The sequence below is a fragment of the Colias eurytheme genome, chromosome 21, assembly GCF_061535395.1.
Source record: "Colias eurytheme isolate Ceu_HAF_F1 chromosome 21, ilColEury1 Martin Lab GWU primary, whole genome shotgun sequence".
Classification (NCBI taxonomy): domain Eukaryota; kingdom Metazoa; phylum Arthropoda; class Insecta; order Lepidoptera; family Pieridae; genus Colias; species Colias eurytheme.
In genome coordinates, this window is record NC_143000.1 from 9,669,556 (window position 1) to 9,696,063 (window position 26,508).

Sequence of the window (26,508 nt, forward strand, 5' to 3'; positions counted from 1 at the left end):
ACAAATATTAAAGCAGTGCAGTTTGAAATTTTACTTAAAGAACATATTATTGTGATATAAATAATGATATAAATAATCCTTAGACTAACTGAACCGAATTTGAAGCTATATCAATGAGTCTCAGGACTAGCTACTTTTCATTTACATTGACCAACAGCGTGTAATAGGAGAACGAAGTCTTGATTATCTGTAACAAAGATTTATTAATTAAAAATACTTGTAATTAGTTATGAATGCTATCAAAAACAAAAGTAGAAACCATAGAAATCTAAATAACAAGACACAGAAGTGCTATAATGTCATAATTCGTATGAAAACCGCTGTCGCCAAAATCAACACATTCAAACCGAAAGCTAAACAGTACACACAAGTAAACTATGCCTTTTATTGGACAGCTTGATTTTAGTGAAAACTAACTTATCTATTAAATTAAGCTTTTGAATATGTATCCTAACGCACGAATTTACGGTTTATTTTAGAATAACATCCCTAAGTATATGAGACTTTTTGCTCCAATACGAACAAACGTGATAATAAGAATGGTCGACTGTGTCATTCATTGTTATTTCGATTACTATGGTGACATTCGTAATACTTGTAAATATTCTATAATTTTAAGGAAAAACGGCATTATTTCTAAAAAAAAATATTTTCCGATGAAATATTATTCCTTTATAATTATAATTACAACTTGTGGAAGAATTTCCGCAATGGGAATTGCTGAAACACACCATGTATACACTCGTACGTCTCCAGAGCAACTGAACAGTGACGAATGCACTGGTGATGTGCAAATCACCTGAGTGGCGACAAGGTCACGCACGCTTACGACTTCTAGTGTCTTGTTATTTAGATTTCTATGGTAGAAACATAGCAAACTCGTGCTGTTATTGTAGTTTACTGAATACCCGGTTAAAGAAAAAAATTTCTTGTAAATACAAACAAGATTACATGGACCGTTGCCTATCTCGTCTTTCTGCCTAAAAATAATGCGTACTGTCCGCATATTGATTGATATCATTATTCATGATCAATGTACGAAAAATTCATAGTTTGCGACCGTATGTACTCTACCAAGTATTTTTTCATAGGTAGTAGCCAGTAGGTATACTTGCCACAACAAAAGTATGTAGATTCATAGGCAAGAAGTTCCCAGCTCTCACTACAACGGGACGAAGGTTTGACAAAAGCACGTTGAGTAGCAACCGACGAGGGGCCACCCCCATACTCGGCCACGCGCTTTGGTAAGCCGCGGTGGATACGCGATCTGCCTGAAATAGCAATGTTTTTACAAGAAATCTGAAGTAATATTGTAGAAATGCAGAAAAAAACATCTTTCTTTGATACGATTAAAGTTTAAACTCAAAAACTATTCAATTGGTTTAAAATATTGATTTAGCATTATAATAATAATATACTTACATTTTTAGACTAACCTGTAAAATGATTTGATTCCCAAAATGGCAGTACACGTAAATATCCAACGCTACTGCACCGAGATACTCCACTGTTATCATGTCGAATTTCTAGGAAAATATAAATGACAACCAAACATTCATGTCTTTGCTTTAATATTTTACTTCTATTGAATACCTAGACAACAACCAGAATCCAAAAACTATTACTTATTTAACAATGAAAGTGAAAATATATTTATTATTTACAATCTTATTTAGAAGATAAATCTAGACATACTTATAATTATTCACATTACAATATTTCTGGAAGACGAAATATACATATCAGACAAAAAAACAATCCAGGAAATCATGCGTGTTTATTTCGCCACAAGTAACAACTAGCACACTACTAGACTAGTGTAGTATTTTATTAATTACACGACTCGACAAAAAAATTTTCGTTCTTTGTCCTAAAGTTTATACTATTATTTTCCAGTTAGTTATGCACAAAAACGAAAAGAAAATACCTTTTTTCGGTGTAAAGTTTGCTTTTGTGATAGTTATAATAATAATACTCATTTTTCAATTTTTTCATAAATTTTAATTGATTTTAATATTTTTAAAAAGACCGCGCGGTGAGAGTGGCATATTAACGTTTACACTGTGCCGCTCGATGGCACCCGAGTGATAAACAACCATCAGGTATTATTTACAAGCCCAGAATAACTTAAAATGTCGTCACGAAAGTGCAAATACGATGCTGATACATTTTGTTTTATATGTGGTCAATTTATTAAAGTTCGAGACGTGAAATATATGAACTAAAGACATCTCACGTTCTCTGTGAAGCCTATGAAGCATATTTTGACTGTCCTGTACGGAATCAAGATAAGCCATGGGCTCCACATGTTGCTTGTAGATATTGTAAAAGGTGTTTGGAAGGTAAGGCAAATTCCAATTACAAATTTTAAGGCCATGGGCTGCAGGATGTCATTAAAAGTACATATGCTGCATGCTCATTTGGATAAATTTAAAAACAATATGGGAGCCTATTCCGAAGAGCAAGGAGAACGTTTCCATCAGGACATCATGAATTTTGAACAACGCTATCAAGGCCAATACAATGAAAACATGATGGGCGACTATATTTGGGGTTTATTGAGAGAAAGTAGCTATGAACATAAAAGAAAAAGTAAAAGTGTGCACTTTTAAGTTATTTTCCACTTTTCTGTAAGCTAATTTGATAGTAAAACTTAATAAAAATAATAAACATTTTTATTTCAATAGTTTTATTTTCAATCAAAAATTAAAATCCGAGATTTTTAAAAATTTCCTTCAATCAGTCTTCTAAGCACAAAAGCAAAGTTTTTCATGCCATATATTTTTTTTCCGTCTAATTACGACCTAAACTACGAAATTTAATGCTTTGCAATCAAAGTCAAATTTCATGGTGACCCGTTGTTATTTATTATCTGTACCTGCATATTATTTAATACGTACCAACGTAGCAGCATACAATAGGGTACACAGATACATAGTAACTTGCACAACACGTAGCGCGAGAAGTGGCGACACAAATCGTTCAAATCGTTGCTTATACTCGTAGACGACTTGAAAAACCCGCGCGCAATCCTGGATCGCAAGCACTGTTGCGTCGTCGTAACGTTTACTGTAGATATCTGAAAAAATTAAATCTCGAAAAGTTAAAATTCGAAGCGACAGATTCTTCTCTCCATCTTAATCTTTAGATTTAGAAATTAAATACTAACGGATTTTAAACGCAATTTATTCATTTTATATATTACTAGCTTTCCGCCCGCGGCTTCGCCCGCTTTGTCTAAAACATAATAAATTATATACTAAAACCTTCCTCTTGAATCACTCTACCTATTAAAAAAACCGCATCAAAATCCGTTGCGTAGTTGAGTTAAACATAGGGACAGAGAAAGCGACTTTGTTTTATACTATGTACTAATGATGACAACGATCGTTGTAGGTACCGCAAATCAAACGCAAGAAAAACTATTCCTAGCGGGAGCTTTTCAAAATATAACGGGATACGCTCGTTTTTGGAATATTTGGAAAAGTTGTCTAGAATATAAAGAGATGCTTACAATTACAAGCAGTGTAGAGAGAGAGAGTCATTTTGATGTAGGATATAAATTGTCTTTTAATCAAAGACGCATAATACTTTTTTTGGTCTGACGTCTGACCAAATGACATGTTTATTCAATTTACGGGTCGTAAGTAAATAATCAATTAAAAAAATTCTAAGTAAATATTTATTTTTTTGTTAGTCAAGTAAGTAGTTAGTCTGTAAAAAAATTACACCTCACAATTATTAATGTAAAACCATTGACATGCATTTGAATAAAAAGTTGAATAACCTTTATTGTAACTAAGAAACTTGTTCAATTACCGAAACGTACTTCCTTGTGACCGGGTCGAATGATCTGGAATGATAATTATCGAATATAACATCAATCTTTTAATAAATAATTATAAGTACTTAGGTAAGTACTATTTACTAAATATAAGTGTTTTATGAAAATGATGAATGGCGACCACGAACCGGACGGCGCACTGTTGGACCGTACGCCCTCCCACAAGGTGGTCGGATGATATAGTCAAGACAGCTGGACGCAGATGGCTGACCAAAGCCAAAGACCGGCAACTGTGGCAGGCACAATATGGGGGAGGCCTTCGTCCAACAGTGGACTTATCCGGGCTGAATGGATGGATGGATGGAAGTGTTTTATGAAAATATGAAATCTACATCTTAAATCTGAATGTTCGCAAACGTTATACATCTTGGTATTTTAATGTTGATTGTTTAAATGTAAAAACAACTAAGTACTTTAAAGTTAAAACCACTTTTATTTCTCTTAAAAAAACTGCTACGTAGTTTTTCAGTTTTAATCAGCAGATAACTACATAATTCCTGAATGACGAAGACCATGTTTTTTTAAGCTTTTTAACCATTAAATCCAGACACAAAGCATATATATTAGTTAAAGTTATCAATCGATTTAAATCACCTCATCATAATGATACTCCGATTCCTTCACCTCAGACATGTTATACATATAGCTATGCTGCTCATCCTCCACTGTACTATACTTTTGTGCTGATAATGTTGCATGATCCACATGTTGCAGCAATGCCGTGTATCTAACGTTGCGCAGGGAACAACATAGCAAGTCTAGCTGTCCACATAGTAGGATCGAGTTTGAAGCGAAGAATACGCCTGTTATATTTATTTATTTGTATTTAATTGATACATACACACTATACACACTTAAAAAATAAAAAAGGAGCAGTGACAAATTTTTAAAGAAATGTATGACAAAATATTAAACAAGGAGAGTTACAAAATACCTTAACTTATACAAAAGGCGATCTTATTAGTGAACAATAATTCTCTACTAGGCAATCTGGCATGAAAGGAAACGTAAAAAGTTTTAGTGAATATTTTGTGTAATATTATATTAATAAATTAACAGTGCAGGGCATCTACACACATGTTACAAGAAAAAAAGGTGTCTACTTTTAAATTAATGTAGTGAATAAGCAATTAATTCTATACCTAATTGACCCATAGCCAAAGCGACGAAGCCCTGAGCAAAGCATTGTCTCACAAATATTAGTGCTATAAACGGACCCTGGACGACGTCCTTGTATATCCACGGATGTAGGGGGTGGTTGAACCATACTGTAAAAAAAAGCTTTTAAATAACAATCTTCATATTATAGTGTGATTAAGTTAGCTGTTTTAATATAAAATATTTTGTTTTCTTGCTTAACTTATAGTTATATCAATTTCGACGGATTGAACTCTATATCATTTTAAAGTAGGTAATTTTATCTCAAAAAAAATTATTGGAAATTTGCCGTTGCACATGAAAACAACTGAATTTCACATATTGAACTAAGCAGACTGCAGAGTTTCTTAGAATCTCATATTATCTCGATTCCTCGATCCTTTTTTACTTTAAAGGTTACAGGATTAAATGATATTAATAATGTATGAAAAACCTTACATTTGCATTAAAAAGTTGTTGAGTAAGTAATATTTAGGTAAGTAGGTACTCGTACTCGGACTTTATTGCAGTTTCAGTCTTTTTAACATTAACTATTACATATTTTTCATGATAATTGTAAAGGCTAACGCTATTTTTTTCTTGTAAAATAATGGACGCAAACGAGGTAATACATATTATTATCACTAGCTTCAGTTTTTTCCTCGTAGTACGTCAAAGAAAAAATGTAACAAAATATAGGTAAATTATTACATACATAGTTATATGAAATAATTTATACAGTTAATATGTAGGTACTTATTAGATATTATAGAGAGGTGAGTTTGTAACGTTGTAGACGATAATCTCTAGATCTACAAAACCGATTTTAAAAAGAAATACTATTTTAATTAATAGACTACGTCATTTTTTACATTTTGACGTAACGGAACTTACAATATCCAGCAACAGGCAACACCACGTACATAGCAACACTGAAAATCGTGCAAGCCGTGTAAAAGATCGCGAAATTCCTTGCCGTCTTAAAGCTTGCCTGCATCGTCATATTAGTCAAACCTCTAGCTGAATGCCATTTAAAATTATTATTCATGTACTCGCACAAATCATACATTTCCTTTTTGCAAATCGCGAAGTACGCTACGATCGCTATAGAGACAATTAACGGTAATCCGTCGGCCATTTTGTCTAAATTTGACATTACATCCGTCCACTCCCCATACAGATGAACAACCAAGGACACCGTTAAATTAAGTAGTATAAATAATACCATAGCCAAATAAACATTGTTTATGAAGATGTGCGAAGCTTTAGTGGGATTGCGGTACCAGTCCCAGCAACCCACTATTTTTAACGGCAAAACCATGAAATGGCAATAGTTCTTCACGCGAATTGAAATGGTTTCTTTCATATTTCGGCTCGGTATTCGACACATAAGTGCGACCTATTGATAAAAAAGGTATAAATCTTCACAGTCTAAGAATTTACTGCTTATAAATCGAAAAGTTAATAAATAGTACTTTACTTAATTAAAAGTTTAAATTTAACTTTAGGTCCAATCAGGTAAAGCCTTGTTCATAATGCATTATAAATTGAAATTACTCTATCCATCTTGTCGAGCTTACCAAATATTATGATAAACTAGCGGTCCGCCCCGGCTTCGCCCGTGGTACATGTTTACGTTTTCTCTACATAAGAACCATCCTCGTACTTCAAGGAATATAATAAAAAAAGAATTATCGAAACTGTTCAGCCGTTCTCGAGTTATGCGCTTACCAACACATTTTGCGATTCATTTTTATATATAAGATTATTTACATAATATGTGAAAATAGACAAAGGAATGAAAATAAAAGAAGGTTTGCACTATGAAAATATTTATTGTTATTCGATCGCTGAGTGGGTAAAAAGTAGCTACCTAGATTTCAGTTTAAAAAATATGTTATTGAAATGAGCAGTTGTAGCGGCTCTGCTATTTTTATCTTTCTAGTTAAAAAACTAAATAATAAATCAGCTAAGTATGTACACAGCTTAATACATTTAACCCTTTATTACAAAGTTCGGACATCGCAAACTTTTAATTGTTCTTTAATCGAATACAATTATCTGTCATTTCAATTCATAAATTATGCTTGCTAATTATTTTGTGTACATTGCATGCTTTAAATCGTTTGAAGTTTAAACGAAGAAATTTTTGTAATAATACTTATGATAAATTAATTTGCTTGATGTTCAAGATTCGTTATTTCTCAACATGATGTTCTTCCTTTGTTCTTCAGAAAGTTTGTGATAAAAAAGCGTAACTACAATTAATGTTTTGTGTTGATGATGAAAAGGAAAGTTCTCAAATCTCTTCTCTTACTAATGTGGTTCTTCTAACGTTCTGAGTTCACTATGAGAACCATGTGGAATCATATTGAAGACACCTGTAGGTAAATGTTTTAGAATAGATACAAAATTTTAATTTCAAACCACGAAAAGCTAAACCACCTCTGAAATGTAGGTTTTCGGCATGTTTTCGTTGTTTTTTTTTTAATATTGAATATTTAACTCTGGGCATCTCGACTTGAATTTATGTCTTTGTTACTTTTGAAATATCTTACCAACATATTTTAAGCATAATATAATGAAATTCAATAATAAAAAGATTATTAAAAGGTTTTATTGCTCTGTGGTAAGTACCTATTACACAATGAAATAAATGTAAAAACGAACCTGGTGCTGATGCATGGATGTAGTTAAGTAAAACTAAAATAACAAAAAATATTAAGACCTTTGAAGACATTTTAGCTGAAATATTACGGTCACTTGAAGCTACACAAGGCAGCAATATGCTAATCGCGTTTTCTTTAAATTATATATGTAGATAATTGGTTACTAACAGATAAGGTGCAGAAGTGTGGCTTGTTAAAGTTTCTCGTTTAAAGTTTAGTGTTTAAAATGATAAAAATTTTAGAGTTCCGTACGATTTAAGAAAAAAAATCATTCCCTAACTTATCCCATAAGGGTTCTTCCTTATGGGATAGGGTCAAACTTAGCCGCGATACCTATGACAATTTTTTTAACATATTTCGATAAAAAAACTAGGTATATTAGGTACTAGGTTTCCGCCCGCGGCTTCGCCCGCGCAGTCAAAGAAAAACCCCCATAGTTCCGGTTCCCGTGGGATTTCCGGGATTGTGTCATTTTCCCGGGATAAAAAGTAGCCTATGTCCTTTCTCGGGTATCAAAATATCTCCATACCAAATTTCATGAAAATTGGTTCAGTAGTTTAGGCGTGATTGAGTAACAGACAGACAGACAGAGTTACCTACTTTCGCATTTATAATAAGTATTAAGTATGGATAATAGTTTCTGCTGAAAATACACAACTTTATACAATTAACCAGTCATTATAAAGTTCGGACATCGCAAACTTTCTTGTAATTATATTTTACTAGCTTTCCGCCCGCGGCTTCACCCGCTTTGTCTAAAACATAATAAATTATATACTAAAACCTTCCTCTTGAATCACTCTATCTATTAAAAAAAACCGCATCAAAATCCGTTGCGTAGCTTTAAAGATTTAAGCATACATAGGGACATAGGGACAGAGAAAGCGACTTTGTTTTATACTATGTAGTGATGATGAATCGCATACAATAATTATCCCATCAAAAACATCCTGTAAAAAACCCAAGTCTCGCAGCTCAGTCTTTCTACCGTCAAAAGTTGTGAGATCCATGTAATACCAAGTCGGTTAATCTATTTAGTGTCTACTTGAAGGACCTTCTGTCTTAAGTTATTACATAAGTTATTATCATGCCAATGTTAAAAATATTTAACGTTTTAAACAAATAGATCGACTTGGACATCGCTTGATTTGATTATTAGTATGTATCACACTACACAGCACGACGGGCCAGCGACCAACAGGAACGAGAGTTTCAATCGCGTGAGGCGCGAGAGACTAAAGAATCTAATATAATATTGTAATATTCATTTTGTTTTCATGCGATGTCCAAGTCGATCTATTTGTTTAAAACGTTAAATATTTTTAATATTGGCATGATAATAACTTATGTAATAACTTAAGACAGAAGGTCCTTCAAGTAGACACTAAATAGATTAACCGACTTGGTATTACATGGATCTCACAACTTTTGACGGTAGAAAGACTGAGCTGCGAGACTTGGGTTTTTTACAGGATGTTTTTGATGGGATCTCACTTCTTTTTGTAGAGCCTTTCTTTTTGATACCATCTACTTCTAACGAATTTTGTTAAAGGTCTTATGATATTTTCTTATTTTTATATGTAGTCTTCCTCTTTTTCTTTTCCGGTACTACTTCTTGAGCTTCATCCACAGTTAGCCTCCTTACAGTCTGTCTGTAAGGAGGCTAGTCGCGCCAACAATTTATATATAACAGATTTAAATTATAATATATTGTTTTATTAGATTTTCGTACTTCAAGACATGTCCAATCATGTGTTTTTCATTACGTCGACCATTTTACAAGTAATAATGTTGCTCAGTTTCATGGGCTAAACACACCCTTACCCACCCTATACCCCCTCCCTTGCCTCATATGGTAGGTACCTATCTACACCTATTAAATTTATAACCACCACCAACCACCAACTGCATAAATAACTTTGTAATCCCATATATTTATATGGGATTACAAAGTTATTGATGCAGTTGGTGTATTTGGAAAACTGGACCGAAATTACAAAATATTTAAGTTTTCCCATGATTAAGACACTAAACTCTATATGTATTCCAAATATGAAGCTTCTAAGTCTGCTAGAAGTGCCTTGGACTTTTGATGATCGGTGAGTCAGTGAGTGACAAAATTTAGAAACTTTAACAAGTTGTCATTCTTAAACTACTGGTTCAAATTGACTGAAATTTTAAATATTCCGTGTTTATACAATGCCGGATTAGTTACTGAAGATTCAGGTTTCTTGCTTTATCCACAACCGAATTATAGGGGGTCGAAAAAGGCCCGAATTGCTTCGAGAAAAGGATGGTACGGCCGTGCCGCTTTTTAGGGTTCCGTAGCCAAAATGGCAAAAACGGAACCCTTATAGTTTCGTCATGTCCGTCTGTCCGTCTGTCCGTCTGTCCGTCTGTCACAGCCGATTTACTCGGAAACTATAAGTACTACAGTGATGAAATTTGATGGGAATATGTGTTGTATGAACCGCTACAAAAATATGACACTAAATAGTAAAAAAAAGAATTGGGGGTGGGGCCCCCCATACATGTAACTGAGGGATGAAATTTTTTTTTCGATGTACATACCCGTGTGGGGTATCAATGGAAAGGTCTTTTAAAATGATATAAAGTTTTCTAAAAAACATTTTTCTTAAAGTGAACGGTTTTTGAGATATCAGCTCTCAAAGTCGTAAAAAGTATGTCCCCCCCCCTCTATTTTTATAACTACGGGGTATAAAATTCTAAAAAAAATAGAGGTGATGCATGCTAATTAACTCTTTCAACGATTTTTAGTTTGATCAAAGTATCTCTTATAGTTTTTGAGATAGGTTGATTTAACTGTAATTTATTATATTTGCTGCTACGGAACCCTTTGTGCGCGAGCCCGACTCGCACTTGGCCGGTTTTTTTTTGCTCGACTTGGCGGGGGCACTGCCGTGCCCCCAGATTATTATCTGTCATTAAATTAAGCTTGGTAAGTAATTATGTATTTTGCTTTGTTGCAGCGAGATAATTTTACAAGCATATTCGTTGTATTTTACATCATAAACAGGGAAAATATTAAAATATTAATGCAAATTTTATATGTAAATTAGAGCGTTGCGTTGGTTAAAGTTTTTTTACCTACTTTTTTGTGTATTACGAATTTCATAATGCGTTTTTATTAGGGTATGTAAGAGAATAAAGTGTGTTATGATTAAATACCTATTTGTTGTTTGTTGTTTTTAAAATAATAAGTTACCATATTTAAAGCCATTTCATATACAATTTTAATACGGTATATGATATTTAATAGTTGACCCGGCAAATGTTTGAACACCCAAATCGGTCAAGTCATCTCGGAATATTTTGGTCCAAACACCGTAGAGGAAAATTTTATAAAGACAGAAGTGGGGATCTTAGTTAGAGCCCTTTAGCGGGTCCTAACTCCTAGGGCCTTAGGGCGCAGGGCCCTAGTTACTGTATAATTAAGGAATTATAAAAAAAAAAAAAAATTCCTAGTCCGCATTTATAAAGAAAAGTCTCAGATAGTAAAACATAAGTAGATAATGCATCTACGTATAATAAGAAAACATTACAGTATTGTACAGTGAAATTTAAAATTTCGATAAAAATGTTTGCAGGCTGTTCTAATTTATACAATTTTAATATGCATAACCTGTAATGAAATATCGCATAAAAACTAAAGTATGTTTCACGTGGTTCATAATCACGTTTTTAGCCAACAAAAAGTAAATAAAAAGTACAGACATGTTTTATGCATTTTTTAGATCCTTAAAATTAATTTATCTACGACTAGGTACAGTATAAAACAAACAAGTAGCCAGTAGGCTACTTATGATTTTATTTCCTTATTCAGTTGCATGGGCGGAATAAATCATAATTGAATAAAGTTATTACAGTTTGGTAGTGCAAAAATGTCGTCCACGTGTCCACCAAGATACACGACTTTTAGCCGAGTCACGACGGCTGCTATTTGGCTGAATTTATATACCATGTAAAACATCGTAAAATGGTCTTTAAAATAAAATTACAATTGAGTAAGTATCACATATACAGCATTCAGGTTGTTTTTTAGTCCAATATAAAGGTTGAGCGCTCTTAAGAGGGGTTAGGCGGTCAGCGAAAATTCAGCTATTCGCGCCTTAGGTGAGGGGGTCCGCGTTTAGTATGGAATCAACGTGCTCGAAACTAAAAATCGTAAGCGCCATTCACATTTTTATCAAAAAGTGAATGTAAATATTTATCTAGTATTTACTAAATCTAAAACAGTCACGAAATCGAGAAGGTAAACCTATGCATTTGTGATTTTATACGAATTACTAGCTGCTCCGCGCGGTTTCACCCCCGTGGCTCCACTCCTGTTGCCCGTAGCGTGATGAAATATAGCCTATAACCTTCCTCGATAAATGGGCTATCTAACACCGAAAGAATTTTTCAAATCGGACCAGTAGTTCCCGAGATTAGTGCGTTCAAACAAACAAACAAACAAACAAACAAACAAACAAACTCTTCAGCTTTATAATATTAGTATAGATTATCGTAAAATACGGTTGTAATGAGCATTTATATGATATTTTAGAGGTAACTTCAGGATTTTTTTTATCGAGCAAAATTTTTCCAATCGTGTTTTGGAAACAGTCATCCCATCTCACATACGTTCTGTAATACATATTAGAAATTTCAGTGCGAAAAAACTTCAATATTTTCAATTATAGCTCATAGATAACAGTCCATTTTGCCGTTTTGCTAGCTAATCCTACTTGCTAATCAAAATCACTGATGATGAATTAGCATTTTAAAAAATGCATTAAAAAAGTTAAGAACAATCATCATTCAAAAATAAATTTAATTAATTACTGAATAAATTTACTTAATTTTGAAGATTACAAAAAATTGTTTATAAATGATAATATACTCGTAATTGTTAATGAAAAAATATACTAAGAGCCTAACTCAATTTACAAAATAAACATAACTTAAAACTAGATACAAAAAAAAATAAAAAAATGTGTGTGTCTGCTAGTGTACACACGTAAGAAGTGAAACTTCTTTATGACCTTATTTTTCAAAAAATAATTTACTATTTGCAACTTTACAGAAATACGTCGAATCACGCGTGGTAGGGATAAGAAAAACATGGCGCGTAACGGAAAAATGTCACGCGTAACGAAAAAATGTTACACTAAATTTTTTCCAACCCCGATAAAGAAGTTTCACTTCAAAAATAGAAAAATAGCTATTTTCCCTGACAAAGCGAGATAATACGTAGGTAGGTATGTACATTATTCGTACCTACTTATAGTCTTTGAATAACGTTTAGCTTATTTTGAATTTAATTATAATGAATATACGTACTTTGTGTTCTTTTAATTACACACTAACTTTCCGCCCTCGGCTTCGCCCGCGTTTTCAAAGCAAAACCCGCATAGTTCCCGTTCCCGTGGGATTTCCGGGATTAAACCTATCCTATGTGTTAATCCAAGTTACCCTCTATAAGTTTGCTTAATTTAATTGTAATCGGTTCAGTAGTATTAGCTTATTTATAAGAGTAACAAACTCACAAACTTTCGCATTTATAATATTAGTAGGATAGTAGGATAAAACATTCCTAAGTTTGACTTTTAAATGGAAATAATAGAATGATTGTAAATTGCGAAGTGACCTCCGCCAAGCCTGCGGTTTTGGAAGAAAAAAAACGAATATGCGTATTATATTATTTACAATATTTATTTCTTGTGTATAAAATATTAAATCTATTTTAAGGTCACGCTCATAACTAGGTATCAGAAGATGTCACAGGAAGCCTAATATTAAGTTTTTAATGATATTGTTGTTCTTTTATGCTGTCCTGCTCTTAAATCTCAATGGTAGCCCACCTACGAGACTCTGTACGATATTTGGTATGGGGCTTATTAGAGGCTCTCTTCGTGAGTTGGGAGCTGGTTCCACTGAACATTTCGACAGAATTGCTGCCAAACCAGCTATCGATTGAATTTGGCCAAAACGCTCACCTGAAACAAGACATTGACTTAAATACCTGCTTATGTAGGTACTAAAGAGAGTCCAATAGAAATTACATGACTAAATTTAATTGTAAATCGGGCTTCATCAGAATGTTCACTGATCTTTTTTTTAATTTCAGTGTTTTCAAGTTCAAGTTTTGTCTTCAATGTTTAACTCGACAATTTTTGTTTACTTTCAGTTATACATTAAATGATAAGAATTTACTGATACCCGAAATACGGAACATTTTACACACACACTCACAATGTTCTTCTCAACTCGACTCTTTTACTAATTTATCAATCTATTTTATGGTCTAAAACTTACCAATACATGTTCGAGGTCCCGCACCAAACGGTATATAAGTATACCCCTCCTGCGAAGACATATCGTTTGACATAAAACGTTCTGGTATGAACTCATCTGGTCTATCGAAGTACCTTGGATCCCTTTGCAAAGCTTGCACTGGGATTATGATCATCACACCCTTATCTATAGTCACATTTAGTTCTGGAATCGTGTATGGCTTCACACATTCACGCGTCAAAAATGCTGCGGGAGGCAATAATCGTAATGTCTCTTTAAGTGCACTCTCCAAGAAGGTCATGTCTTTTAGAGCTTCGAAAGAAATTTGATTGTTATTTTTCATCAACACTTGGTCTATCTGCATTTGAACCTTTCTCTGATAGTCTGGGTTGTGGGCAAGGTAATGCAAGGTGCAACTGATAGTGAAAGATGATGTATCGAACCCAGCGGCCAAGAATATAAACGCCTGAGCAGCCATAAGTTCGTCCGTTATTTCTATAGTAACTGTTGCAGGTTCTCCGTTAGAATCAGTCTTTTCCATAGATTGAAAAGTCAGGTCGCCTTCTTTTTTCCACTCCATCATGATATCCATAAAGTCATTCCTGCCAGACGGTTTGAATTTACGTTTTGCCTGGATTTCTTTCACCAAGCTTATAATCTCCTCTTCTATGCCGGGAAGATATTTTAAGTGTCCGAAAATTCGCGGCAAATTATCCTTTAGCACCATAACAATACCTTCACGAATACCAAATTTAAATATTCGGTTACTCAGTGCCCTGAAAGGACAATTGTCGTCATTTAACGAGTCCACGTTGAGACCGAACCCGCAGTTGCCAATGACGTCGGTGGTATATCGAGCCATTAACTCGTCTGCATCAAATATACTTTCCTTTACAGATATTTCCACTGCTCTCTTTTGGAGACGCACAGCAACTTGTTCTATTAATGGATACATTGCACGAAGTTTGGCTCCGGAAAAAGCAAGAGTGAAACGTTTTCGAAGCGAACGCCACAAGTCACCATCCGCGAAGAATAGATTTTTCAGCATTGGCTCTTCGTTGTGTATCTTCATACCTCGCGCGTAAAAATAGTTGAAATCCGAGGTAAAAATCCTCTTCATTATTTTGGGATCATTGACAAGGAGTACGGGTTGAGATGATCGAAAGGCTCCAACGACTTTCTCATTTCGGTATTTGTTATAATAATAATCAGCTATTTGAGATGGACTTTTCTTCAATAAATATACTTCTTGAATGCTTCCAACAATAGGGTACGGTTTTATAAAAGGCAGTCCTTTGTTTTTCCAGTAGTTGAAGTTTCTCGTTAATATAAGATATGATAAGAATAAGAATATCGATAACAGTAAAATTATATAAAACATATTGTTACGTCTCGAATAGGTAACTTAGTCCAGCGCTGAGAACGAAATGCCATGAAATGTTTCATTTTTAAAGTCTTCAAGTTATATGTAATTAGTTTAATAACTTTTTTGTGCGTTCGTGCTAATTATCGTTTTAAGTACTTACATTAAATAATATGTGTAATGTATTGTAAATATTAACGTAATAATATAATATGAATTTAATTGCTGCGTTTTATTTTTTGCATGAATTTCCATTATGGCCATACTTTTTTAAAGATTAGTTTTAAGGCGTATTTGCAACTCGCCACTGTATAGTACTTCAGATGCTAATAGGAGCTAATAGGATAGTCCTCGTTATCCAAAGGATACGGCTCCAGGATTGGAAAAATAAACGTTATTTTAGGGTCATTTAAAATGGGTGGATAATAAAATATGTACATTACAAAATAATCTCAGAATATTTAAACACAATTATTTGAAAGCTAGTTTAAAAGCTAACAGTATAGAAACTAAGTATAAACCTATTACAATTGACATAAAAAAATAAACGCATACCTACGGAAAAAAAAGAAAACATTTAAAAATCAAGAACACATTTAAGGTATGGGCAGTTCTCGGAGAAAAAGACTTCGATGTCTATGTGGTATATTTTTCTCTAAATAAGTAACAAAACGGCATGCGATTTTTGTGTAGATACAGAAAGGTGCGTATAAATTAAGCGCGGCAGCCGCGCGAGCCAATGTTCGACCAGAGTTGACGTTCATTTGCTGCGCGAGCCAATATGTAGATATATTTTAAGTTGAACGTAGTTGCCGCGCGCGGCAGGCGATCCATCACGAACATCTCTTCTGTAGGACGCCAAAAGTGTAGTCATTTTCTTTTTCAAGTCAGGAATAGGTATATCCATTTTCTTACTGATTTCTACCCACGCATCATACCTCAGCGATTTATTGTGGTATTGGGAGGATTTGCTGTTCCACAAAAATTCATTAGCGCCATACAATTGTATTAGTAAACGGCACTTTTCGTTGTCCATTTTTACGTAGACGCCGCGCGAGCCGAATCACCAAAACTACAAACCGTCCACACGGCGCGCGAGCGAACGCCTGAAGCTCCTTTGATGCGGTCTCAAAAACCGACAGTGAGCGGATCGCCCCGCGGCACGTTCGAGCGCGGCAATGTTCGCGTCGCCGCGCGCGGCGATCCCGTCTACATAGTGCGCGGCCGCCGCGCGCGCCTATGTTCGATGGTTTGCCGCGCTTAGTTTATACGCGGCTTTGATCTTTACCCTTAACTAGGTAGGAGATATTTTACAGAATGAAAGTATACATTCTTATGGGCCCTCTTCATCATTGAGAGCGTTGGCCCAACAAATGATTGTCGATTTGTTGTCGATGTTTACCGCCATAACAGTGACTATGAATAAACATCTACAATAACGGCCGATCACAGACATTAAGGCCTTCTACACTATCGCGATTGCCTCCACTCGCCCAACGCTTCCCATTGTGAAGAGGGCCCATTAGGTGTAAATTGTCATAATCGTTGTCAGTTGCGAGTGGCTCATCGTAGTTAGTTAAATTGTCTTGCTTTCAATACTGTGTGGTATCTCGGAGTTCCCTTATACTAGCACTTCTACGAGATCTTGAATCGCGCCAATATCCCGATAAATAATATGGATCTGAAAATATTTTCTCAATAATTTAATCAAAGCAAGCATTATTCTTACCTTAACATAAAAGCTGTCTTTAAGATGCTATTACATTAGATTTAGGGCCGATTTTTCAATGCTTGGATAAAACTTATTCGTCGAATAATGTATAAAACTACCATTTTAAAAACGTACCTATTCTAATTGCCCGTATTTGACAGTTTACGTGACATTTAAATTTTTTAATATTATCGTGTAATACTTTATTGGACGTATAAGTTTTATCCAAGCATTGAAAAATCAGCCCTTAATGATATAAAATTGGACAGTTACGTATACATGCGTCGATTATTGTAATCAAAGCATGAAACACATAATAAAATTAAATTTCTTGTCAACGGTTAAAAAAACTACAAAAGTATTAAGTACCCAATTTATCAGAACATACCTCGACCATTATAATAATTATATATAATGTTAAGCGCTACAAAAGACATGAAAAATAAAAAGAATTTAGAAGACATTTTACTAGACTGCGCACTCGAGACTACAGAGCGATGTATGTAGGTATTAATTTTTGAGTTTTCTTCCAATTAGGATATAGGTAATTACCAATAGATAAGAATGGCTTGTTACATTTACCGTTTCACGATAAGTATTTCTGCGCATCAAATTATATTACAGGAGCACCTATTGTACCTACTAAATTTATATAATAATTTGCGTAGCTAATAAGAACAAAGCAAATTGAATTTTTAATGACTACGTGTGCTACGTAACTCAATCCAAATTGCTCAGATTTCCAATAATTTTAGTATCAACTTTGGCCATTAATTTTAATTTTATAGATTGACATTATAATATTCGCTTATAATATTTTGATTTGTCAGAAGCCTTCGACTAAGTGAATCACAACATATTATTGAAAAGCTCAAAGTATATGTTCTGTAATATTGAAACACAGAAAGGTGAGATTTAAAAACAAATAAGTAACATCTAACTAAGTCCTACGAATCGAATTATGCCAGCGATGAATGTCCACCCTATATACCACAAGGTATACAGGGTGTCCCACTGTTGGTATACTAAGCTCAAAGGAGGTTATAGTTTTGCATACGCTGAGTACGTAAAAAATACTTATAAAATTCCAGACGCAGTTTTTTTTCAAATAGATGAATTCTTAAAACTCTATGTGTACACCCATAACAAGCAACCCGCCCAGGTTTGCTACCAGCACGTGAGCTATCGTTTAAGATTATGTTTTCATAGACAAAATGCTCACATTAGCAAAGTGGTATATGCCGGCTGCGCGAAGCTAGAGAAGAAAATATGGATTTTCAGGAAAAATTTTGCATAAATTTTTTGATGTAATTTTATTGTTTAAGTATTTTTTACGTGATTAGTGTATGCAAAACTACAAGTCCCTTCGCGCTTAGTATACCAATAGTGGGACACCCTGTATAGGGTCCACTTCAATTTCTAAGCGTCTGATCATGGATCATGCATGCAATATTATTTTGCACTGACTTATAAAAAAATAACGGTAACAAAACTTTACATAAAGTGGTTTAATAATTAACTATCATATTATTAGGAAGGATAAAGTACATATGTTACGTTGCGCGACAAATTTGCCTACAAAAATTGTAGGCGTTTTGAATAAAAATTAAAAATATTAATGCGCTGACATATTCAAGAGTCTAGTTTGATTCAGTATCAGAAACTTCTACTTTTTTTATTGTATGATAGGGAAGCGCTTGACCACGATCTCGCCTGATGGTAAGCTGAGATGTGGCCTATGATGGTACGCGCTTCCCTAGAAGGTACCCGTTCACTCTTCGCTTGAAGACCCCCATATTATACTCGTCGGGGAACACATACTCAGGAAGCATGTTCCAGTCCCTCGCGGTTCGAATGAAGAATGAATTAAATTACTTAATAAAAAAAGAAAACTACAGTTTGTGGAAAAATGTTTTATTTTTAAACAACGCTATTTACAAATTAACACAGTTATTACATATTATATATATTACCTTACCACAGATACGTATAACACTAGAATATAATATTTTAAGACGGAGGTAAACAAATTAGTTACCTTTCTCATTTTATTGCTTAACATATTATATGTAATTTAAATTTTTGCACCTATTTGAATTTTTAATTCTGTACAAGGACATCCACTGTTTCGGACTACTTTTTTCGAATTTTGATTTTTGATTTCATTGATTATGCAAAACAGTTAATAATTAATTATCTACTTTTTTGGTTACCTATCTTAATCTCGAATTTTAATATTCCGAATATCATAATCCAGAAAACGTTTGGACATTTTTTCATAACCCCGAATTTTAAAATTTCGAAGTTTTGTTTGCCATATAATCGCAACTCCGAATTTCATTTGCCAATTTCTTTATTTGTACGACGTTTTACAATCCAGACGAATGAGTTCCAGACATACGAAATCTAAATGCACAAAATCCAGATGACCGTAATCCATATGCACGAAAGCCAGATTTTTAAAACACAAATTTTTGAAATACAGTTAATTGATATCCAGACAAACAATGTCCAGATTTTAGAAATTCAAATAAACGATATCCAGCAAAACGAAATCCTTCCAGGGGGTCGCAGCACGAACCTAACCTAACCTACTGAATAGATTTTAACACTTTAACCTTTCTGTAATGGGCAAGTAAAACAATAGCGAGTCGGTTCTGGCACTCGCCGGCCGCTGCCGCGGCACGCTCGCTTCGCTCGCTCGGCTCGTGCGTGAGGGGTCACAGTTCAAACCTAACCTAACCTACTGAGTCGAATTTGACACTTAAACCTTTCTGTAATGGGCAAGTAAAACAATAGCGAGTCGGTTCTGGCACTCGCCGGCCGCTGCCGCGGCACGCTCGCTTCGCTCGCTCGGCTCGTGCATGGGGGGTCACACTTCAAACCTAACCTAACCTACTGAGTCGAATTTGACACTTAAACCTTTCTGTAATGGGCAAGTAAAACAATAGCGAGTCGGTTCTGGCACTCGCCGGCCGCTGCCGCGGCACGCTCGCTTCGCTCGCTCGGCTCGTGCATGGGGGGTCACACTTCAAACCTAACCTAACCTACTGAGTCGAATTTGACACTTAAACCTCTCTGTAATGGGCAAGTAAAACAATAAATTTACTTACTGACAATGTTTATTTTCAGTCGATAGTAAAGGTATAATCTCGATTGTATGGAAATCAAACAAGTCAATAACTGCGTTAAAAACAACCGACTTCAAACTTGCACTTGCAACATTTACAAATACAGACAAAAATGCTCATAAAATAAAAACTACTGGGCCTATCCGAATAAAATTTTTATGGGACCAATTCGACACCATCCCGCATCGAACAAAAAAAGAATCACGTAAATCGGTTCAGAAACCACGGAGTAATCGGTGTACATACATAAAAAAAAAAAAAAAAAAAAAAAACATACCGGCCGAATTGATAACCTCCTCCTTTTTTTGAAGTCGGTTAATAAAAAGATTATGAAAATCTGGCAATAGTTTATCTGATATACGATTATATGGGAACCAAATAAAAAGATTATGAAAAGTTGGCAATAGTTTATTTGGAAAATGGTACGATGGGAAACAAAAAATAATTTGGAAAATCCAAAAGTGCACGCCTCATAATTTTTTTTTAATAATTATTTATTAATTATTATTTTTGTTTATTTAATAACAATTAAACCACATCGAATCAGACCCTGAAAATGAAAGGGTTCTATTCCTGAGCATACTCAAGCGTAAGAGAAAAAAAAAGACTGGATTAGTAAAGTATTTCGGTCGCTATCGTGTTAACAAGAAAATCCTCCGCACATACAGACACACGGACGTCCAAGACAGAACTTTTTTAAACTGTTTTTTAACTAGTTTAAATAACAAAAATGACATCAAAAATATCATGAATGTTAAAAATAGTGTTTTTTCTTAATATGTGTGTGTATGTATTATCTTACAAGAGCAATGTATGATACATAAAGACATTTTAAGTTTGAAAAATCAGATGTTTTGCGCGAAGTGACAGTAGTACCCACCTCAACGCTTCGCTTAGGGTACGCGCAGACAGAGAGCGTTCTGCGTTCCGCGTTCTGCGTTCTGCGTTCCGCGTTCTTTGTAATGTGAAGGATCTATAGCGCCGGCGCACACAGAACGCAGTTAGACCGCGGCGGTCATTTGGAACGCTTGCGTTCTCGCGTTCTCTGTACAGAATTACAAAGAACTCGCGTTCTCGCTATGGCTGGTCCGTCTTCTCCAATTGGTATCTTGTTTTTCTATTTCAGATTTTACGTAGTCATGTAACTCATTGAAGCTATTTATTGACATTCGAAAATAAATATAAAATCTCTCTTCATCTTGAAGCAGCTCAGGGATAAGAATACTAAATTCTCCCATATCATCTCGTTTCGTGTTGATAGGGTGTACCCAACATTTTCTACTTTTTTTTGACTCCTCTAGACTCCACAAAAGCAAGGCTTCATCTTCGGAAGATGAACTTTCGAGAGACATGTTTCACGTGCGGAGAGTCACGAAATAGAACGCAAATGTCTTGAACGGTTCCTGTGTGCGCTAGAACGCAGAACGCAGAACTGACGAACGCAGAACGCGGAACGCAGAACGCTGTATGTCGCAAAAGTATTCTGAGAATCTGGTATAATGATATCTGTATTATGAGAATACGGGAAACAAAAAAATACTTTTTAAAAATCTGGTTTTGGTGCATCTGGAAATTGATTCATCTGGGAAATTAAAAAAGGAATTTTAAAAATTTGTCATTCATTACATCTGTCTTTTAAAAGTTCTAACAACCGTTTTCGGGGTTTTAAGATTCGGGTAATAGAAATTCGAGTTTTTAATAGGTTACCAAGTATGTAATATTAAGCAAAAATAAATAATATAAATAGCTCACACAGGAATCTAACTTTCTAGGAGTTAAATATTTTTCAAAACGTTTCAGTAGTAGGTAATAGAGATCCCATGAAAAGCATTTTCATGTAATATGTTGCTCTATACGAAATAATTATTAAGGCGTTCCTACTAATATAGTAGTGGGCTCGTGATATCTACAATTTCCCCAGATTTGATTTAGACCCCATGCAAATATACTAATAGAATTCGAATGCAATCTAATGTAATAGGTACCTGGTACCTACATATAGTTTTACTATTACTATAATAACGATATTTTTACACATAATATTACCTACGTATTGCATATTGTAGAAACATTATAATTGTTCTATCACTTTTTATTATAATTTAATTTATTTTATACCTACTTATGTTATCTAACTATATGCGATATACCTAATATTTTTTATTAATTTATTCAAGAACGACTAAACGGATTTTAATGATTTTAAGTTTATTGAATCTGTCTTTGCTTGGATTAACTGATAAAATTTTGAAAATCTTATGATACGTCAACCCGGGCAGAGCCGGGGCGTGTAGCTAGTTATTAATACAACTATTATAGGAATAGCTTTCTGCGCACTTTCAATATTTATGAATTAAAACATTCCATTCCAATACAAAATTTAGAGACTAGGAGACTAGTGCTGTCCTTTTTTTGAGTACAAGTGGTAGACCTCCAGTAACACTTTGAACAATATTTGGTAAAGGGCTAATTAGGGGGTCTCTCCTTGTATTAGGAGCAGGCGTCACTGAGCATTTCGATAATATGGCTGCCAATCCGGCTATCGATTGAGTTTGGCCCAAACGCTCACCTGAAAATAAAAACACGCTTTCAATATTAAGCCACCGGTAACATTTTAGTTTTTATAAACGAATAAATAATCCTGAAAATTACATTATATTTATGTATTTTACTGACTAGCTGTGCTCCGCGGTTTTACCCGCTTTACCCGCAGTGCTCCGCTCCTTTTGATCTTAGCGCGATGATATATAGGTACCCTAAAGACTTCCTCGATAAATGGACTATCTAACACCGAAAGAATTTTTCAAATCGGACCAGTAGTTCCCGAGATTAGCGCGTTCAAACAAACAAACAAACTCTTCAGCTTTATACAATAGTAGTTAGTATAGATTTAAAATGACATGGTGCTTTCTAATAAATATACGCTTTACTCTGACGAAGCAGTCACATAAAAAAAGAAATATCGTACAAATTATGATTTCATACAGCACAAAGTGTACAATGTACATTTATGTAATTAAATTTCACTTACCAATACACATTCGAGGTCCTGCACCAAACGGGAAATAAGTGTATCCCTCCTGTGATCCAATGTCATTTGATAAAAAGCGATCTGGTAAATACTCATCAGGACTCTCATAATATTTAGGATCCCTGTGCACCCCATGTATGGGAAGTATGATCAACACACCCTTGTCTATCGTCGCATTTATTTCAGGAATATAGTATGGCCTCACACATTCACGAGTTAAAAATCCTCCCGCAGGTAACAATCTTAATGTCTCCTTCATCGCACACTCTAAATATGTCATCTCTTTTACAGCTTCGAAACTCAGTCGGTTGTCATGTTTTTCTAGCACTTCGTCTAACTGTTGCTGAATCTTTCTCTGATAATCTAAATTGTGTGACAAGTAGTGAAGCGTAACACTCGTCACGAAAGACGAAGTCTCGTATCCAGCGGCCAAGAATATAAACGCTTGAGCAGCAATTAGCTCGTCAGTGATTTCTAATGTAGCTGTAGTAGGCTTGCCGTTGCTTTCAGTCCGTTCTATAGATTCACAAGTTATGGCACCTTCCTTTTTGCACTCAATCATAATGTCCATAAAGTCATTCCTACCAGACGGTGTAAAGTTACGTTTTTTCTGGATTTCTTTCACTAATTTAATTATATCCTCTTCTACTTCGGGAAAATATTTCAAGTTTCCGAATATTTGCGGTAAATTATCTTTTAAAACCATAAAGAATATTTCTCGTACACCAAATTTAAACAAACGTTTACTGAGATTTCTGAAAGCACATTTGTGGTTGTTTATGGAGTCCACGTTGAGGCCGAAGCCGCAGCTGCCTATGACGTCAGTGGTGTAGCTAGCCATTAACTCTTCTGCATCGAAGATCCCATTTTCTTCAGATATATCGAGAGCTTTCTTTTGGAGACGCACAGCAACTTGTTCGATTAGCGGATACATTGCACGAAGCTTCGCGCTGGTAAAAGCGTGCGTCAAACGTTTTCGCAGCGAGCGCCACAGATCCCCATCCGCAAAAAATAGGTTCCGGAGCATTGGCTCTTCATTGTGAATTTTAAGGCCTCGAGAATAAAAGTATGGAAAATCCGTGCTAAATATCCTCTTCAATATTGCAGGATCTCGGACTAAGAGTATAGGCTGAGAAGATCGAAACATCCCAATGACTTTTTCCTTTGGGTATTTTTTATAAATATCTTCAGCCATTTGAGCTGGACTTTGCTTCAGTAAATAAATGTCTATAATGCTTCCAACAAAAGGATATGGTGTAATATATTTTATTCCTTTTTTTTTCCAATAATTGAAATTTTTGGTCAAATTTAGACAAAGTAGGAATAAAGTCAACGACAAAATTATCCATATCATCTTGAATGTTACCAGACAAGTGCTGAAGACTGTTTGCGATGAAGAAATTGTCGACGCGCCTTTAAATAATGTGTGTGTCCATAGGTATGCATAATTTATAATAGTCCAGGATCCTTCGCCCATTTTTCCAAGTGATTACTATCAAGCTAATTTTCCGTGAGTAGCTTTATTTTGATGAGACGCCCAATAATTTCCTGTACGAAACTCTCAAATCTCAATTGTGGTAGGTAACCGAGGTAACAAGGATAAAATTTTTTGATTTGATGGTTCTCAAATATTTATTACGCAATTTGTAGGACAATATGTCTGTTGAATTATACAGGGTGTCCCAAAAGGTTACGTAGCTAGGAAGAGGGGTGATAGGGGTGGTCATGAGAGTCACCAGAAAAATAAAAAAAAATTCCCCTCTGCGTATTAAAAAAATAAAAGGCATTTATAAAAAAAATTAAAATTTTATACCTTGTGAGGCGATTTTGCCCCCGATGACCTACAATTATTGGTATATTAAAAAAAAATTGCTGTTATGCTATCGTCAATAACCCTTTTTTAAATTGAAATAAGAAAAACAATACATATCTAACCAATATTTTAAAGAAAATTAAGTTTTTGTCCAATCAAGGACTTAGTAATTACGATTTCACTCAACTTCCTCTAAGTGTACTGAAAAAAAAAAGTACTATGCAACTCCGGCGAGTAACTTAAAAAGTTAGGTAATTTTATTGCAATTCCAAAATGGTATAACACTTACTTGAAAAATTCTTATTAGGATATGTAAAGATAATTTTCGGGAACAATACCCCAGCAGAACAAAACATACCAACAACAATGTAACCAAACTAAACACGTTTGGTGGTTCACGTTGGGTCTGTTACCACGCGATTATCCTGCGAGACTTGCATTTTGTCGTAGGATGTTGCGCATTGCTCAATTTTTTAATAAAATACTGTGGTCCGACGAGTCTACTTTTAAAAAGGACGGATACATGAACCTACACAATTTGCACGAGTGGCACGTTAAAAATCCCCACCTACTTAGAGAAGATCGGTCCCAATATCGTTTTAAAGTGAACATGTGGACCGGAATACTAAATGGTAAATGGTAATTTTATTGCAATTCCAAAATGGTATAACATTTTGGAATTGCAATAAAATTACCTAACTTTTTAAGTTACTCGCCGGAGTTGCATAGTACTTTTTTTTTCAGTACACTTAGAGGAAGTTGAGTGAAATCGTAATTACTAAGTCCTTGATTAGACAAAAACTTAATTTTCTTTAAAATGTTGGTTAGATATGTATCGTTTTTCTTATTTCAATTTGAAAAAGGGTTATTGACGATAGCATAACAGCAATTTTTTTTTAATATACCAATAATTGTAGGTCATCGGGAGCAAAATCGCCTCACAAGGTATAAAATTTTAATTTTTTTTATAAATGCCTTTTATTTTTTTAATACCCAGGTGGGAATTTTTTTTTTATTTTTCTGGTGACTCTCATGACCACCCCTATCACCCCTCTTCCTAGCTACGTAACCTTTTGGGACACCCTGTATAAATATTAACTAAGTGAAAACAAAAAAATCTGCTGGTTAGTAATCATTTATGATGACCTCGTTATCGATACACATTGGAAAGAGGGGACTCTTTGATCAAACCATAGATTTTGTAGGACAAATATTTTTTCGAATAATTTAGATAATTATCTTGAGATTGAACAAAACAAAATTCAGTTATAGTAATAAATATTTGAGAACCATCAAATCAAAATATTTTATCCTTGTTACCTCTGTTAGCTACCACAATCGAGAGTTTCGTACATGAAATTATTGGGCGTCTCATCAAAATAAAGCTACTCACGGAAAATTAGCTTGATAGTAATCAAGTGCAAAAATGGGCGATGGATCCTGAACTATAATCACTATAATGCTAATGCATTCTTGATATACGTCTTATTTTATAATGTGCCCTTTAGGTAT

At 34.5% G+C, this 26,508-nt stretch overlaps 3 protein-coding genes across 3 annotated transcripts; all 3 read right to left on the minus strand.

The window, feature by feature from the left end:
- Nucleotides 1-97: 97 nt before the first annotated feature.
- On the minus strand, nt 98-6,347 carry LOC149899360 (putative odorant receptor 85e). Its single transcript, XM_090114495.1, has 9 exons — nt 5,876-6,347; nt 4,987-5,112; nt 4,439-4,647; nt 3,978-4,000; nt 3,592-3,608; nt 2,901-3,079; nt 1,437-1,526; nt 1,116-1,271; nt 98-187 (listed from the first exon to the last, which is right to left on the minus strand). Exons 1-9 carry the CDS (start codon nt 6,345-6,347, stop codon nt 131-133), a joined length of 1,329 nt encoding a protein of 442 aa, XP_089970621.1. The 3' UTR covers nt 98-130.
- Nucleotides 6,348-10,401: 4,054 nt separating this feature from the next.
- On the minus strand, nt 10,402-15,360 carry LOC149899361 (cytochrome P450 6B2-like). Its single transcript, XM_090114650.1, has 3 exons — nt 13,969-15,360; nt 13,480-13,649; nt 10,402-10,536 (listed from the first exon to the last, which is right to left on the minus strand). The coding sequence occupies exons 1-3, from the start codon at nt 15,326-15,328 to the stop codon at nt 10,402-10,404; spliced, it is 1,665 nt and encodes a 554-aa protein (XP_089970776.1). The 5' UTR covers nt 15,329-15,360.
- A 7,174-nt stretch (nt 15,361-22,534) lies between these two features.
- LOC149899362 (cytochrome P450 6B6-like) lies at nt 22,535-24,537 on the minus strand. Its single transcript, XM_090114700.1, has 2 exons — nt 23,184-24,537; nt 22,535-22,721 (listed from the first exon to the last, which is right to left on the minus strand). The coding sequence occupies exons 1-2, from the start codon at nt 24,535-24,537 to the stop codon at nt 22,540-22,542; spliced, it is 1,536 nt and encodes a 511-aa protein (XP_089970826.1). The 3' UTR covers nt 22,535-22,539.
- Nucleotides 24,538-26,508: the final 1,971 nt, after the last annotated feature.